Below are 18,027 nucleotides of genomic sequence, written 5' to 3' on the forward strand. Positions count from 1 at the left end.
TTAGGAGGATGAGATGGCTGAATAGATGTAAACTGAGAAACGAATATGAAGAACACGTAATGAGGGGAAAAAACAAAAACATACGGCATAAAAATGAAATAATATTCAACCCCAGAGCATTGGTTACACCCCCCCCCCTCCCCCCATCCCAAATCGTATCCCCCATCATAACTATTTAGCTCCTCCCTCCACTCCCTCCCCTCCATACCAATCTCCCCCACGCTCCATTTCCCTCTCCCTCGTCCCTCACAACTTGATCTCTAACTGCATTTTCTCCCTTTCAATGCCTTGCTTCTGCCCCCCCCCCCCCCCTGCCTTCCCCAATGATGCTTCCCGCTTAACTATCATCATCCCTCCCTCTCATACTCGACTCCCTCTAACCTAGTTTTCTTCCCCTACAGATTCTTGCAGCTTCAATAAGTGTCATCTCCCTTTACATATTGCCAGCTGTTACCTTCATAATGAGAATAAATGATATAAGTAAAAAAAAAAATGAAATAATGTGACTGGTTTGTGGATTGTAGCTATAAAAATATTATCCTAATCGGTCCTAAAGCCAATACAACACCAAAGGCCAACGACTGAATGATACAATAAAAAAGAGGGAAAAGTTAAGTTAGAAAAACTACACTGAACCATCAAACAACACTACGGATGACCGACCATAAGCCACTCCAGCTGTTTTTTTTATTTTTTATTATTATTATTATTATTATTATTATTATTATTTACAGGGGAGCGCGTACCGAGTTAAAACATTTTTTCTCCGTAACCTGCTTCCTTTACTTAAAAAAACTGCAAAAATACATGAGCCAACATAATCCACGCCGAGGTCAGTACAATACTGTTCCATTAACCTTGAGGCCGGCCAACCATAAAAAAAAATCTAGCAAACAAAACATAATAACTTGGTATTTGTACTGTTGATTAATCCGTGAAGGAACAAAAATCACATATATGAGAATGGAGGTAATGTGCGTGTGTGTGTGTGTGTGTGTGTGTGTGTGTGTGTGTGTGTGTGTGTACAAACGAAACCAAAGCTATTGAGCAAAATGAAAAACCGATAGAAAACAATTTACCGATAACGACGGGGAGAGAGAGAGAGAGAGAGAGAGAGAGAGAGAGAGAGAGAGAGAGAGAGAGAGAGAGAGAGAGAGAGAGAGAGACTGGTCACCACTTATTTTTACGTCTTTTAACGGCTTCTCGATCACAATCCCCGAGGCCTCCACACCCAGAGAGAGAGAGAGAGAGAGAGAGAGAGAGAGAGAGAGAGAGAGAGAGAGACTCTTTAGTGTGTGCGTGTCCTACAGACTTTTACTAGCCCGAGGGAAAAAAAAAATGCTAAACCTGACCCAGAGAGAGAAAAGTTGAGAGAGAGAGAGAGAGAGAGAGAGAGAGAGAGAGAGAGAGAGAGAGAGAGAGAGAGAAAAGGGAAAAAGCAAGGCACAATCTATCTCACATTTTGCGATGTCTCTGCCCAGCCGACCATGCAGACCTTTTTCAATAATTTTCGGACTAAGTTTTGCTTACTTGAGATTTTTTTGCTTTATTAGCTTAAATTTACGCAATTTGCACGATAATGTATACCGTTAATTCTTAAATATGTGCGGTAATACCATTTAGATTACAGATAAATGAATATATACACAAAATATAAATAGGTAGGGAAGAACACCTTTTGATTTTCGCTTCTGGGGAGCAGCGACGTAGCGAGCTTCTTTTTTTTTTTTTCATGGAGGTTCCTCCTTTGCTGTAAAACAATACCGGCCGGGATTCGAGCTCAAGAAAGTGGATTCGAAACTGAAAGGTGCTAACCACTGCACCACCGAAGCTCAAAACAACTCAAAAGGCCTCGTTATTAAATAGGTGTCATCCTAACCAGCAGCGATCACCACTGCGTCATCATTTTGCGAAACAGAACATACGGCGATCTGATCCCCGCAGTATAGATTTTCTCATTCGTTGAGTAATATAAAAAAAACTAATGAAATAGGGAAATGAGCAAAATAAAAAAAAAATATTATTCTAAAGGTTTTCCTTAAATTTACGACTAAACAACCATTTAAATCATTACTTATTAAATTACAACTAACCACCAAAAAAATAAAAGTTTAGCCTAGCCTCCAATCTAAAGTATGTAACGTCAGAAAGCGTGTTTACAACAGCACTAAATATTTTCCTTAAAATAACAACTAACGCTTAAAAATTTAAATGTTTAGCCTTGAATTCCATCCAGAACAGATTACGTCAGAGAGCATATTTAAAACCACCACAAGCGAGCAAAACAAGTATAGAGAGAGGCCTTGTTCACCCCTCTATTAAATTCACACAACACAGCGCTGCCCCTCGCCGCCAGCTGGCAGCCACTCTTCCCGTGTCCTAGGCTATGTCGATTGGCTTGATAGAAAATGTATCATATCTGCCTCCCAACAAGTCAAAATCGTTCCTAACACACAAAACGGTATTATTCCGGAAATAAACCTGTCACTGCAAAGGACACCTGTGGGTTATATGAAGTATTCTGTGCATAAAAAAAATAATAATAATAACAAGTGGCAGCGCTCAGGTTCAATGGGAGCAACGTTGGTCATGAATTGAGTGTACAGAAATTTTACTTGGCAACACTCAATAATACAAGTGGATCGTTGGTGATATATAAGATTAGTGGCAGCTAATGTGTGTGTGTGTGTGTGTGTGTGTGGCGGGGAAGGGAGGCCCGGTGTAGTCCGGCTCAGGTAGATTGAGCTGATGACGTGAAGGTGAGGTCACTCTTAATTATTACATCACCAACCGTTTGCAAAGAGCTATGAGACATGCAAGAGTCAGGAATGGGTGAACTAGTGTAAAATACGACGTGACAATGTACGAAAACAACAAATACGTAGATAAAAAGTCACGTATAGAACTGAGTCACACGAGCGCCATCTGGTTCCCTCCCAACCTCACACTCCACCGGCAAAAAAAGCAACGTACGAATATTACAACACGTCATCCCCGCTGTGTAACTCTCCTCCAGGAAAATAAATGAATCTATATATGGATGCCAATACATAACAAACACATGCATACAAACACGTGCACACAAACAAACACAAACACAGAAACACATGCAAACATAAACACAAACACATACAAAAGCATACAAACACAATCACATAGAAATACATACGGACATGCACACAAAAACATACACACAAACACATACACAAACACATACAAACACAAGCACAAACACATACACACACAAACACATACAAACATACAAACACAATCACATACAAACAGACACAAACACATACAAACACAAACACATACACACACAAGCACATACAAACACAATCACATACAAACACGAACACATACAAACACATGCATACAATGGTCTAATTACGGTGTTGCATAACTACTCATTAGCCAGAAAATAAAGAGCAATTAAAAACACATACAAGATCTACATAACACTACACCAATACATTATCATCATGTAGCCAAACACTTAGTATATATAATAAGTAATAATAAATAATAATAATAATAAATTTGATGCCCTATTCTACAACATTACATCTACCTACCTTGAAGTCCCCGCGGCGAGTGATGTAATGAGGTTTCAAGGGTGGCTGCGGGCGGTTGTATTCATCCGCGGGTACTGGTTCCCTTCTCACCCATCTGTGCTTTTCCCTTATAACCATGGATGGATTGGAACTCTGCCGTGATCCACTGCAATATATAAACGGTTCATAAAAAGGCTGTACCGTTAAATCGTATGTTCATGAAGTTATATTGCCGTCTTAATATTCACTGTTCTCGTGGCTCTACTTCGACAAGCGCCGTAAGTGTGTTCTGCGCCTGAGCTGAAGACATTTAAACGGCTACAGTAATGTTTCGATGTAAATGAACTTACTGAATTGAGTTTTCTAATCTAATAATGTAATAAGCTAGGCTGTATAAACTTTTTTCTCGTTAATATTAGCATAGTAAGAAATTCATGAGAACGACTGGACTAGGCTATTGCTTTCTCTCTCTCTCTCTCTCTCTCTCTCTCTCTGCAGGCACGTCATTTTACAATTCTTTTTTTGTTTATGTGGTGGTGATTGTGGCAGAAGTAATATATTTAAGGCGTTGATTGTGGTGTTGGCAACGGCGCCGGAAGTGATATTGAAGTAATAGGCTATCGTCTCCCTAGCCTATCATCCTTACAAGGTGCAATAGTGCCATCATATCAATTTCTTCTATTAACTTTTGTTGTATATACCTTTGATTTACTAAGGCATATGACTGACTGAGCTATATAAAGTTTTAAAATCATATATGAGACCCACATACCTACGACCTGTTTTGTTTATTTTGTTCTTGCGAATATTACGGTTCTTTTTTATTGTTTCATGCACTTGTTTTATAAATGGAGCAGAATTGTAGAGAGGGAGAAGGGAGAGTAAATGATTTTGATGGTAGTGTACAGGTAGAGAGACAGCGGAGGAGGAGGAGGAGGAAGATAGGGGGAAGAGAGGATAGAAAAAAAAGAGAAATAGGGGAATGGAGGCTTCATTTAAACCATCACTTCACATAGTAGTGGACATGGTGTTCGAGAGAGAGAGAGAGAGAGAGACTGGGGGAAGAGTTGTTGGTCCACTGTAATACTGCAGACTGAAGTATTTTTGAAACGTCATAACATTAGCGTTCATTACACTGCTCTAGGCTGAAGGACTGTACTTAGGGAGAGAGAGAGAGAGAGAGAGAGAGAGAGAGAGATCGTTCGCCTATTACAGATTCGAAACAGAGTCGGATAATAAGTGAAGCATCGCGTTTTTATGACTGACTGATGGTTGTTGAGAGAGAGAGAGAGAGAGAGAGAGAGAGAGAGAGAGAGAAAGGCTCGTGTGCTTGATGAGACGGAAAACGAGTCTCCAGTATTGCCATTTTCGTCTTTAAAACTGACAAAATATAAACAAATAATGTCAATAAATAAACTTCATATCCCTAAAGCAAAAAAAACTATAAACAATACCAACTAATCAACATAAGCATAAAGAATAAGGACAAAACACAGGAGTTACCCATTCGCAATATTGCATCCATTTTCCCTGGCGACTGAGACAAGCGGGCAGTGATGTCATAAGCCTGTCAGTCATTTGCGTGTGGATTGATTGACTGACTGGGCGTGAAGAGGAGAGGACGAGGAGGGAGAGGACAACGAGGGTACAAGTAAGAGCAAGTATAAGTTGAGGAGGAGGTTGTGGATGTAATTCATATATAGGAAAATTAGAAGAGTATAATTAGGTATAGACGGTGATTTAGGAAGTGGAACTGAGAAGGCGGAGGAGGAAATGAAGGAGGATGATGTGAAAGTATAAGCAAGGAGAGAATTAGAGAGAAGAGGCTATAGAATTGACCCCCCCAAAAAAGGAAGAATGGAGGAGAATAATAAGGTACAGATGGTGTTTAGGAAGAGGAAGAGAGGAGGAACTGAACGAGGAGGATGTGGAAAAATGAGCAACTGTAAAATAAGAGGAAGAGGAGGAGGAGGAGGAGGAGGTTGTGGTGATTCAGATAAAGGAAGAATGGAGGAGAATAAGAAGATTTAGATGGTGATTAAGGAAGAGAAAGAGAGGAAGAGGAGGAGGAGAAGCAATAAGCAGATTTGATGGTAAAGGAAAAGGAGGAGGAGGAGGAGGAGATGAAGGTGGTGGTGGTTGACGATAAGATTGAAAGGAGACAAGGAGGTGATGAGTGAGGAAGAGATAGGAAGGAAGAGGAGCAGGAGAAAGAGGAGGAGGAGGAGGCGGAGTATTGATAGTAGTAATTACCTTGTTATTTCGTTGATTGTCGTGGTTATAGTTGTGTTAATAAGTTGGTTGTTTTCTCGTTGAATGTAATTGTTATATAGGTGTTATTACGTTAGCTGGGGGTGACCGTGATGCTCTTATGTTGTCAGAGGTGGTGAGACTTAATTAAAACGTGAAGCTCCCAAAGTGACAATAGGTGAAGACAGGTGTACGATAATTAGTGCCCAGGATGCCGGGAGGAAACTTTATGTTTGCCGTTGTCCTTGACATTGACTTCCTGGCGGCAACAAAATAAATGAATATGGATAGATAGATGGACAGATAGAAAAACAGATGGATTGATAGGAATATAGACAGATAGATAGATGGAGTGGTATATAGATAGAGATAGGTAGAAAGATAAAATAAAATAGAATAATGATCAAAACATGGTAGGACAGAAGGGAGAAATGAAGCTAAGGTGGAGAAAGGGGAGACTAGAGGGAGAAAAAATAATCTGAAAAAGAAAAGAATACTGTGAAAAGACAAGGAAGCGGAGACGAAATATAATGAAAATGGTTAAAGGAAAAAGAAAAGAAAAATAAGCTAACACTGCAGGAGCAATAAAAAGCGGAAAGATGAGATGAAAGAAAAGAAAATAAGAGGGAACAGGAGGAGGAAACGCAATACACGGGATATGATCGACAATAACAGTGGAAACAAAAACAAACAAAAAGAAATGGAGAAGACGAGAAATAGTTTATAAAGCTAACGAAAGAAATAGGAGAGAAAATAAATAAGAAGAGAGGGAAGCGGGAATAATAGGAGGAAGACGTAAAAGAGGAGAGAGAGAGAGAGAGAGAGAGAGAGAGAGAGAGAGAGAGAGAGAGAGAGAGAGAGAGAGAGAGAGAGAGACTGGAAGGCGTAAGTGTGAAAGTATAGTAAGTTACGTAATCTTTTCCTTCCAACTTGGTATATTCTCTCTCTCTCTCTCTCTCTCTCCCAGCCAGAAGGTAACAGTGAATTTCGTGATATTAGTAAACTTGGCAAATAATTCCAAAGCTTTCCCAGTCCTCGCCAAGGGATGGGTGTTGTTGTTGAACTCCCTCCCCCGCAGCCTTTGTTTTGAGAGAGAGAGAGAGAGAGAGAGAGAGAGAAAAGAAAGCGAAAGCAAAGATTATCAGATTTACACTTAAGTTCATGTTCTCTCTCTCTCTCTCTCTCTCTCTCTCTCTTCGTGTATTAGATTTTATTATTATTATTATTATTATTATTATTATTATTATTATTATTATTGAGAGAGAGAGAGAGAGAGAGAGAGAGAGAGAGAGAGAGAGAGAGAGAGAGAGAGAGAGAGAGTGTGTTTGTTGAAAAGAAAGGGAAGGAAAATATTACCAAGTTTACTGGGTACCTACACTTTCATGTTCTTTATTATTATTTTTATTATTATTAAGAGAGGGAGAGAGAGAGAGAGAGAGAGAGAGAGAGAGAGAGAGAGAGAGAGAGAGAGAGAGAGAGAGAGAGAGAGAGAGAGAGAGAGAGAGAGTCGGCACAGTATTTCTGAAAATATATAAAACCAAAAAAAAGTGTGAGATTAAAAAGCGTCGTCAATAGAATTAATTATATATGTATGAATTTATGAAACTCTATCAATTGAATTTTAGTGTAATGAAAAAAAATTATATATTCAAAACAAAAGCCAAACGCGAAAGATGAAACAAAAATAATGATTAAACATGGAATAAAAAAATGAAATAAAAAGTGAGAAATATGTCCTGCAAATGAGATTCCATGTTTTTATATCTTTATTTATTTCCTCTTATTTACACTACTACTGTTATTACTACCAACACGACTACTGCCACTACTACTGTTACTACTACTACTACTGCTACTACTACATCTTTACACTTTATTTTTTTTTGTTGTTGTTGCTGCTCCAGCCCGTTAATGGCGCAGGCGAATCTTATTTATAGTGGTTCCGTGATACTACCCCTATTACTATTTCTACTACTACTACTACTACTACTACTACTACTACTACTACTACTACTACTACTACTACTACCACTACCGCCTTCCCTTTACCTTCCTTACTCTCTACTTTTGATTTATATGATACTCAGTGGCTCTTTCCTCTCCTGCTTGTTTACGTTATTCTTGCTCTTTTTCCCTTGTCATTGTTTTCTTTGTTTAATCTTGAATTCTTTAGGTGATCTAACAAATGTGTCTCACTCTTTCCATCTTACACACACACACACACACACACACACACACACACACACTGACGGATACGTGAAGTGAATTTTCCGACGGAGGTGACGACGAAAACTTTTGCTGTTAGGTTAATGCGCCGATGTGTGTGTGTGTGTGTGTGTGTGTTGTAACGGTTCTCGTGTGGCTCACACACACACACACACACACACACACACACACACACACGCATGTAAACACTGGTTAACTCACACTTCACCTTTCGAGCAATTCAGTTTCACGAGATCTCGAATGATGTTTTGGGCCTGCTCCTGCCCCTAGTTTTCAAGATTTCCCTCGCTTCACGAGGCAACAAATAATGTATCGAGTCAGGGGTCGAGGTTATAAGACGAGGGCACGGTGTAAACGAATTCAGTGGTCTCTCAGCTGCTGCATTGACTACAGGTGGTTGGCCCTCCTGCCTCTTACGTTATCGGCTGTGACTCCTCTAAGTAAGGTGTTGTGGTGGGAAACTTTAAACATTTTCTTTGGTGTTATTGCTGGACAAATTATTTATATGTAAAACGCTAATGTTAAGGTAGGATAAGGATTTATTGTTATTGTAAATTAATTGGACTGTTTCTAGTTAATTATATTCATTATAAGTAATTGGGTCTATTCTTGCGTTTATTCATTTACGTGTTCTAATATCTACATGTTATATTCTTAAGAGATGAATGTTGAGTATATATTTACGATTAGGCAATCTTTCCCTAGACTCGTCACCTTTCCTAACTGTCAATCGTGTGTGTGTGTGTGTGTGTGTTACAGCAAAGACAGTTCAAGGGCGTAAAAAAAAAAATGCCCGCTAGTTATGCTCCTGAATAGGGTACAGAGGAGTGGCCAAAAAGGGAGCTTAATTTCGGGAGGTGAAGTGTCCTGATACTTCCTCTGTCCTAATGGTACTGGAACCTCTACGCGTTACTGCGTTCATGGGTTCGGCTCTTAAGTTCTCTCAGACTCGAAATTGAACTCTTTTGGTCACTCTTTTATCTTTTTTAGGAGCAGCATTTAGCGGGTTTTTTCTTTCTACTCTTATGCCCTTGAGCTGCTTCCTCTCCTGTAAAAAAAATAGTATATTCCCGATGATCAAGGACACAAATATTTTTCCCGCGCGTTTTTCCTACAGTAAAGGAAGAGACTCGAGAGCATAAATTAATTAGTAAAAAAAATCTGCTGATCACTGCTCGTGTAATGCATTGCTGAACGGTCACGTAACTCTCGGCTCTTAATACCCGGACAAATTTTAATAAGGTTCAGACCGTAATGTATTTCCTCCTGTATTTATTTACTACAATGTAGCCGCTTGAATATCAACTAACACTGAAAACTGTTGATCAGCGGGAGCAACACTTCGTCACGAGCGGCGGTAACATTCCGTTAGCGGTGTGTCTTCAGGGCCAGATCACGGCCTAACAGTGTCTTTTGGGGGTATTGGATCACCTGTTTACTTTAGGCTAGACTATGCTTTGTTTCGATGCTAAGTCAGTCCAGCATTCATTAATACTGTTTGACCATTACCAGCATCAACCTGTCGCACGCAGCTTCAGCCCTGCCTGATGACTGAATCTTTCGTGTTCCGTCGTTACTTACATAATTTCACGACTTTATTTCTTGGTTCTATGCCTCTTTTTCTATTTATCTCTTTTTCTATTTATGCATTCCACAACACCTATTACTACTTACTCAATGCCTGATGACATGATTTTGCTTTCATATTATATAGCTTTCCATAACACCTACTTCACCAAATCCAATGTATGATTAGTTTTTTTCCTTTTATTTAGCCATGATTAATCCAATTTCATTATTTTTCTCACCATGTCTTTGTTTTTTCGCATTTCATTAGGTATAACACTCCCTAACCCCTACCTCTCACCCCATGCCGGCCTAATGACCTTGCTAAAGTGCCGTGTTTCTTTTGTTGCAGCGGACCCCAGCGCGGGCCCGACCATCCGTGTGGGCAGCGGTCTTCACGGGCTGCCCCTGCGCGCGCACTCCGATGTGGGACCTTTCTACGAGGGCGAAATGCTCAACCTATCCTGCTCCGTGACGGGGGGTGAGTGTTGCTGTGTTAATAGTATTGCTGTGTTGCGATGATATTTTGGTGCTACGATGTTTCAGTGTGCTGTCGACGAATGTTTAAACTGTTGTAGTTGTGCTTATGTGTTCCGTTTGTGAGGGAGCGTGGGTTGTTTTTACTGTGGTGATATTTTGTTTCCGTATGTTATGGGCGAGCGTCTTGTGTTGGTACTGTGTTGTGGTTTTGCTTTTGTGTTGAGGGAAAGGTTTTTTTTTTGTAAAGTTATTTGGAAGTATGTTTTGTTGTTCTTCCTGTGGTGATTGTGTTTTTCTTCCTGTGGTGATTGTGTTGCGGGAGGGAATGCTGTGTGTGTGTGTGTGGGGGGGGGGGGGGGGGATGGAGTGTTGCTGTTGTAGTTCCACATCCCTCAGTCCTTCATCCCCTCTCACTCAACAGTCTTCACCCTCTCCACCAGCCTTCCCTATACCAGCCCCTCCATATCCTCATCCTCTCCACCCCTCAAAAGCCACTAAGCGCCCTCAGCCCCAAAACCCATCAGCTCCTCTACTAACTACTCCACCACCCTCCACCTCGACACCCTCCTCCACTATCCTCTTCAACCCTTTTCATCCCTTCACCCTCTTCACTAACCTCCTCTACCCAACTCACCCATCTTCTAACCTTCTATTAACCCCATCAGCCCCTCCACATCCTTCCACCTTCATTAAATTCTCCTGACTCTTCCATCCTCTCAACCTCCTCTACCCCACTCACCCTCGTTTGCCTTCCCAGCCCTCACCAGTCCTTTCAACTCTTCCACAAGCCCCATTAGCCCCTCAACCCCCTTCCACCTTCATTAATAGAATTCTCCTAACTCTTTCCACCCTCTCAACCTCTCCTCTAACGTCCTCTACCCAATCACCCACTCCCATACGCCCTCCCAGCCCCCTAGAAGCCCCTTAACCTCTTCACCAGCCCCCTCAATCTCTCCAACAGCCCCCCCCACTCACCCCCCACCCCCAGCCGCCACCGCCACCAGCAGGTCATCGCTAATTGGCTGTGGAGTTAACTGGAGAGGAAATTAGCGGCGGGGCCATTAAGACGTCACTAAGGAAGAGTGTTGCCGTTTGAACATGAGCAAAGGGGGGGAGGGGGAGAGGGGTCATTATGGTGCGTGTGCGTGGCAGGGGGTGGAGGGGAGTTGGAAGGGGAAGAGGCGCGGGGCTGTGTGGGGGGGAGAAATGAAAGGGATGGAGGAAGGGTAGATGGAGAGGAAGAAGAGTTGATGGGCAGGAGGGAAGGGAGGAGGAAGGATATAGAAGGGTTGCTGGGCAGTGTGGAGAATAGGAGGAAAGGCGAGGATGGTGACAGGGTGGGAGTAAAGGGAGAGAAGAGGGTGGGAGGAAAGGGGAGGAGAAAGGTGGAATGGACTGGCAAGTAAAAGGAAGGTAGGAGAGAGGGAAGATTGAGAGAAAGAGAAGGAAGGAGAGAAAAGAGCGAGAAGAAAGGGGAGGGCGGGAGGAAATTGGAGGGAAGGACTGGAGAGTAAAAGCAAAGCAGGAGAGAGGGAGGGAAGGAGAGAAGAGGGTAAAAAGAAAGGGGAGGAAAGGGAGGAGAGTAAAAAGGAGGAAAGGAAGGGAGATATGAGTGAAGAGCAAGGCAGGGATGGCAAGGGAGAAGTATAATAAATAGAAAAACATTAAACGTCATAATATTTACGCGAGTCAGGTGGTGAAAGAAAATTGCTTAGAACAGAACATAAACTCTCCGCCGTGAGCAAAAGAATGCTAAAATATGAAACTGGAAAGCTGCCGGCGCGAAAGATCAAAGGGCAATGTCATGAAGTAAAACGTGACGAATTGCGGAAAAAATATATTAAACAAAATATGTAAAGTCAGCGTAAAAAAAAAAAATAATAATAGAAGATAGTTATACAGCTTTTGATTGAGCGATATTAATGATTACTTTGATCTCGCTGACTGGGAAAAATGAGCAAAAACTGAACTGACAGATAAAAAAAAAATGTTCCTTTTCCACATGGCAACATTCATAATAATATAAATCCTCCTCATAAACTTTTCGCATACGCAACAAAGTTTTGGCGTATGATACCTGCAACACAGACACACACCTTCACCTTCCGGCCACCCACATAATGTCCCTGAATCCAATTTCCTCAGACAGGGCTTTTGTGTGTGTGTGTGTGTGTGTGTGTGTGTGTGTGTGTGTGTGTGTGTGTGTGTGTGTGTGTGTGAACTAGAATTCGAATATATTTAACACCTGTGGTGCTGCATTTTCTCTTAATAATTGATGTAGATTTTTATAGAAGACAGGAAGAGCATTTTACATCTAAGAATTATGCACTTTATCATTAACTCCTCATGGTCATTATCAACAATAACAAATCATCATAATAACCGACCACATTATTATTATCATTTACATCAGTCTATGCATCAACTCTGTCATCTTGGCTTAAAAGTTTTAATATGTTTAGCATCTCTCTCTCTCTCTCTCTCTCTCTCTCTCTCTCTCTCTCTCTCTCCCCCCGTGTCTCCTTCGGGTCTGCCACTTACTTACTTTTAAAATTAATGGCGAAAAACTGTAACGTATGAGTGTTTGGTGGCGGCCGAGGCAACGAAACTTTGGTCACATGTCATGCTTTGGGGGGGAAGGGCACGGGGGGGGAGGAAGAGGGTGAGGAGGAGGGGGGAACGGAGGGATGGAAGAAGGGGGTAGGAGGGGAATGGGTGGAAGGTGCAAGAGAAAGAGTGAAAGGGCGTGAATGAGAAAGGAAGAAGAGATTACAGAAAAAGAAATGTGAGAGGAAGGAAGGGTGGATGGAACACACACACAGAGAGAAGAGAGAATGGTTGCAGAGGATACAAAAAGGGAAAACTTTAAATAATTGAGAAAGGAGGGGGAAAAAACCGAAAACAAGAAAAGAAAAATGAAAAGGTATTGGGAAGAGCAAAATAGGAAAAAAGAAAAAGCTGGAGAAGAGAAGGGAAGTAAAATGGATAAGGAATACAAAGGAGGGATGGGAAGGGAGAGAGGAGAGAGAAATGCAAAGGAAAGAGGAGAGGAGGAGGAGGAGGAGGAGAGAGAGAGAGGGAAGGGAGGTAAGGAAGAAGTATGGAGGCAAGGAGAAGGAAGACAGACTATTTTTTTTCTGGCGGAGGAAGAACTGTGGTTATTGGCAGAGAGAGAGAGAGAGAGAGAGAGAGAGAGAGAGAGAGAGAGAGAGAGAGAGAGAGAGAGAGAGAGAGAGAGAGAGAGAGGCATGCAAAAAGAAAAGCAGAATAAGATGGGAAAAGACGAGAAAAAGAGAAAATATATACGGAAAGAAGTATTGTATTAAAGGAACCATGAGGGAAGAATAGAAATATGAAGGAAAGGAAGAGAAGACAAAGAAAGAGAAGGGTGAACGAAAAAAGGAAGAAAGACAGGAAAAAGCGGAAGGGATGGATGGGTAGAAGGAAGGTAGAGAAAAAGAAAGGGAAGGAGTAATAAAGGGGAGGAGGGAAGGAAGGAAGAAAGGGAGAAAAATCCGATAGAGGGAAGAAAGGAGGGAAGGAATAATGAAAGAAAGGAAGGAAAAAAGGAGGGGAGGATAGAAGGAAGGAAGGGAGGAGGTATGAATAGAGAGGAGGGAGGGTAGGAGAGATGTATAGAAGAAAGAAGAAAGGAAGGGAAGGAAAAAGGAAAAAGGGAAGGAGGAAAGGAAGGAAGGAGGAGAGGAACAAGCCCATCCCGACAAGTCCCTCCTCTCAGGCCGTGTCACGTGGCCAACACAACACGCAACGACGCGCAATTTATGTGCAAATGGTGACGAGAGAGAGAGAGAGAGAGAGAGAGAGAGAGAGAGAGAGGGGGGGGTGACAAGATCATTCGTGTTTCCCCGTCCTTCCCTCTCCCTTATCGCTTCCTTTTCTCCCCTCCACACCCTCCCCCTCTTTTACCCCTCCCCTCCTCTTCCTCTGTTCCCCCCCTCTCCCCCCCCCCCCCCTTTCTTTGTTTAGGTCAGTGGTCGCCAAACTCCACAGCTCATCGGTCCATTTATGAAGTTTTGGATCGTTTACCGGCGCCAAAAATTTATCACGTAAAAGAACTATAATAAGCAATCTTTTTTAACGGTACTTCAGCAAGTGAAAACGACTACTACTATTACTACACACACACACACACACACACACACACACACACACACACACACACACACACACACACTCTCTCAAGAAATGGGAAATCTTTTTGCTTAAATTAAGAGGTGCGTGGTTCTCTTCCTCCTCCCCTTCCTCCTCCTCCTCCTCCTCCAAAACATTTCCCATCAGATCGTGTTTGCTCCTCCTTCCCCTCATTACGCGATTAATTACGAGTCCTTAGTGGTGTCCTGAGGAAGGGGAGGAGAAGGGGGGAAGGGGAAGGGGAGGGTTAAGGAGAGGGGGCAGTGGCAGGAGGGAGGGAAAGGGAGAGACAGGGGATGGGGAGGGTGAATAGATGATGAGGAGGGGAGGGGGAAGGAAGGGGAGGAGAGGGAAGGGGTAAAAGACGTGTGTGTAAAGGAAAGAGATTGTTGGAATAGGATTCTGGCTGAGAGAGAGAGACGGAAGAGAGGGAAAGAACCAATAGTAAAGAGACGTATCTAAGTCTACCGGAGGGATGAGAAAAAGGTAGTAGAAAAGGAAGCCAACGTCACCTGGACCTTGGGAAGCCAACGTCACCTGGACCTTGGGAAGCCAACGTCACCTGGACCTCGGGAAGCCAACGTCACCTGGACCTCGGGAAGCCAACGTCACCTGGACCTCGGGAAGCCAACGTCACCTGGACCTCGGGAAGCCAACGTCACCTGGACCTCGGGAAGCCAACGTCACCTGGACCTCGGGAAGCCAACGTCACCTGGACCTCGGGAAGCCAACGTCACCTGGACCTCGGGAAGCCAACGTCACCTGGACCTCGGGAAGCCAGCGTCACCTGGACCTCGGGAAGCCAGCGTCACCTGGACCTCGGGAAGCCAGCGTCACCTGGACCTCGGGAAGCCAGCGTCACCTGGACCTCAGGAAGCCAGCGTCACCTGGACCTCAGGAAGCCAGCGTCACCTGGACCTCAGGAAGCCAGCGTCACCTGGACCTCGGGAAGCCAGCGTCACCTGGACCTCAGGAAGCCAGCGTCACCTGGACCTCAGGAAGCCAGCGTCACCTGGACCTCAGGAAGCCAGCGTCACCTGGTCCTCTGGTAGCCAGCGTCACCTGGACCTCGGGAAGCCAGCGTCACCTGGACCTCAGGAAGCCAGCGTCACCTGGACCTCGAAGCCAGCGTCACCTGGACCTCAGGAAGCCAGCGTCACCTGGACCTCAGGAAGCCAGCGTCACCTGGACCTCAGGAAGCCAGCGTCACCTGGACCTCAGGAAGCCAGCGTCACCTGGACCTCAGGAAGCCAGCGTCACCTGGACCTCAGGAAGCCAGCGTCACCTGGACCTCAGGAAGCCAGCGTCACCTGGACCTCGGGAAGCCAGCGTCACCTGGACCTCGGGAAGCCAGCGTCACCTGGACCGCAGTAAGCCAGCGACACCTGGACCTCGGGAAGCCAGCGTCACCTGGACCTCAGGAAGCCAGCGTCACCTGGACCTCGAAGCCAGCGTCACCTGGACCTCAGGAAGCCAGCGTCACCTGGACCTCAGGAAGCCAGCGTCACCTGGACCTCAGGAAGCCAGCGTCACCTGGACCTCAGGAAGCCAGCGTCACCTGGACCTCAGGAAGCCAGCGTCACCTGGACCTCGAAGCCAGCGTCACCTGGACCTCAGGAAGCCAGCGTCACCTGGACCTCGGGAAGCCAGCGTCACCTGGACCTCGGGAAGCCAGCGTCACCTGGACCTCGGGAAGCCAGCGTCACCTGGACCTCGGGAAGCCAGCGTCACCTGGACCTCGGGAAGCCAGCGTCACCTGGACCTCGGGAAGCCAGCGTCACCTGGACCTCGGGAAGCCAGCGTCACCTGGACCTCGGGAAGCCAGCGTCACCTGGACCTCGGGAAGCCAGCGTCACCTGGACCTCGCGAAGCCAGCGTCACCTGGACCTCGGGAAGCCAGCGTCACCTGGACCTCGGGAAGCCAGCGTCACCTGGACCTCGGGAAGCCAGCGTCACCTGGACCTCGGGAAGCCAGCGTCACCTGGACCTCGCCAAAGTAAAAGGAAAGTGGCGTCTCTCGGACAACGTGTAATCTCGAACTTTTTTTCTTTTTTTTTACTCCTCCTGGTTCACCGTCAATGGAAAACGATATAAATAGTTGTAGAAGTAGTAGTGGTAGTAGTAGTAGTTGTAGGAGGAGGAGGGGAATTAGGGTGGGGGAGGAGGAGGAGGAGGAGGAGAAGGAGGAGGATGTGGTTTTTAAGGGGTCACTGGGGAAATTGGTTGTCCTAAAGGGGATGTGCAGGTTATTGAGGAGGAGAAACGGAGAGGTTGTGGAGGAGGAGGAGGAGGAGGAGGAGGAGGTTTTGAAGGGGAGTCGGTAGAGAGGATTCAATGCCGTATTCCCAAACCTTTCCGCTGCCAAGTACACAAATTTGACACGCCTTTCGTAGTCGTTTGCGGCATTTCCAGGGATAGTTATATGGCCCTGGTGGTAATTTGACCCTACCTCTGTACCACGAACCTAAAAAAAAACACCCTTGAGAATCCGATTGATCTCCTTTTTGCCCTTTGGAAATTGTTGGTGTAAGAGACGGAAGCTTCTGAGGTTACCCACCTTCGTTCCCTCCTGATGGCGGAAGTACAAATAATTCAGGAGTGCCAAGTCGTCAAGCTCCGCCGCTAATCAGTTCCCCGTGTGATGTCCTCTTGCCCTCGTCTTGACTAATTAAAGATGCGTCTCTCCCCTCTCCCTCTCTTCCTCCCAGACTTTCATCTCTGCGTCTCAAGCTCAACTCAGTCATCCTTGTCCTTCTCCTCCTGCTTTCTCTCTCTCTCTCTCTCTCTCTCTCTCTCTCTCTCTCTCTCTCTCTCTCTCTCTCTCTCTCTCCCCCTTCCTCCTCCTTCTTTCTCCCTCCTCTACGTCATTGTCTGTTTTCACCTTTTCCTTCTTCTTCCTCTTCCTCCTGTTCTTCGTTCTCTTCCTTCTCCACTCCTCCTCCTCCTCCTTAATTCCCCATTCCCTCTCTTCTCTCTACTTTCCTCACTCACTCCACTCACTTTACCTTTGCTTCCCTTTAAGATCTCTCTCCCTCCCCCTCCTACTCCTCCTCCTACTCCTCCTCTTCTTACCTGTTCTGTGACCTTGACTTGTGAGCCTCTTTAAGAATATCCCTTCACCTAACTTAACCTAATCAAAACTTGTTGCCTTTCATCCTTTCCCTTCCCTCTCCTCCCCTTCCCTTCCCTCTCCTCCCCTTCCCCTTTTATCTCTTCTCCCTCCTTTCCCCTTCTCCTTTCCGCTTCCCTTCTCCTTCCTTCTTCTTCCCTTCCTTCCGAATCCCACCCCTCTTCTCTCCCACCCTCCCTCTCTCCTTCCCTCCACCTACCTCATCATCCTTCCTCTAAATACACCTTTGTTCCATACTTCCTTCATCTTTTTTTTCCCTCTCTGGCACAGTCTTTTTCCTCCTTCTTCCCTCCCTCCCTCATCATCTCTCCAATTCCACCTGACCTCAGCTTCATACCAACCTTTCCTTCATTTTTTTATCTCCTTCCCTCCCTCCATCTCTCTCTTCCTCCTTCCACTCCCTCCCTCCCTCATCATCTCTCTAATTCCACCTGACCTCAGCCTCATACCAACCTTTGCTCCATTCATCTTTCCTCCACTTTCCTCTCCTCCGTGAAGGCAAAGAATTAGGTCAACATCTTCTGCCCTGATTTACTGAGTCATACTGTCCAATCGCCGCGCAATCTCCCTTCCCGCTTCCTCCTCTCCCCTCATTCTCCTCTCACTCGTTTCTCCCTCCCCTCTCCCTCTCTTTAATCTCCCTTCTCCGTTTCCCGTCTTCTCCCTTTC

At 44.7% G+C, this 18,027-nt stretch overlaps 1 protein-coding gene across 1 annotated transcript in view; it reads left to right on the forward strand.

The window, feature by feature from the left end:
- The window catches only part of LOC127007547 (contactin-3-like), a 249,851-nt gene that overhangs the window by 138,960 nt on the left and 92,864 nt on the right, over positions 1 to 18,027 (forward strand). Inside the window, exon 4 of the mRNA XM_050878716.1 lies at positions 9,949 to 10,077. Coding sequence (XP_050734673.1) covers positions 9,949 to 10,077 — 129 coding nt within the window. The remainder of the gene's footprint in view (positions 1 to 9,948; positions 10,078 to 18,027) is intronic.

This window comes from Eriocheir sinensis, chromosome 35 (genome assembly GCF_024679095.1).
Source record: "Eriocheir sinensis breed Jianghai 21 chromosome 35, ASM2467909v1, whole genome shotgun sequence".
Lineage (NCBI taxonomy): Eukaryota > Metazoa > Arthropoda > Malacostraca > Decapoda > Varunidae > Eriocheir > Eriocheir sinensis.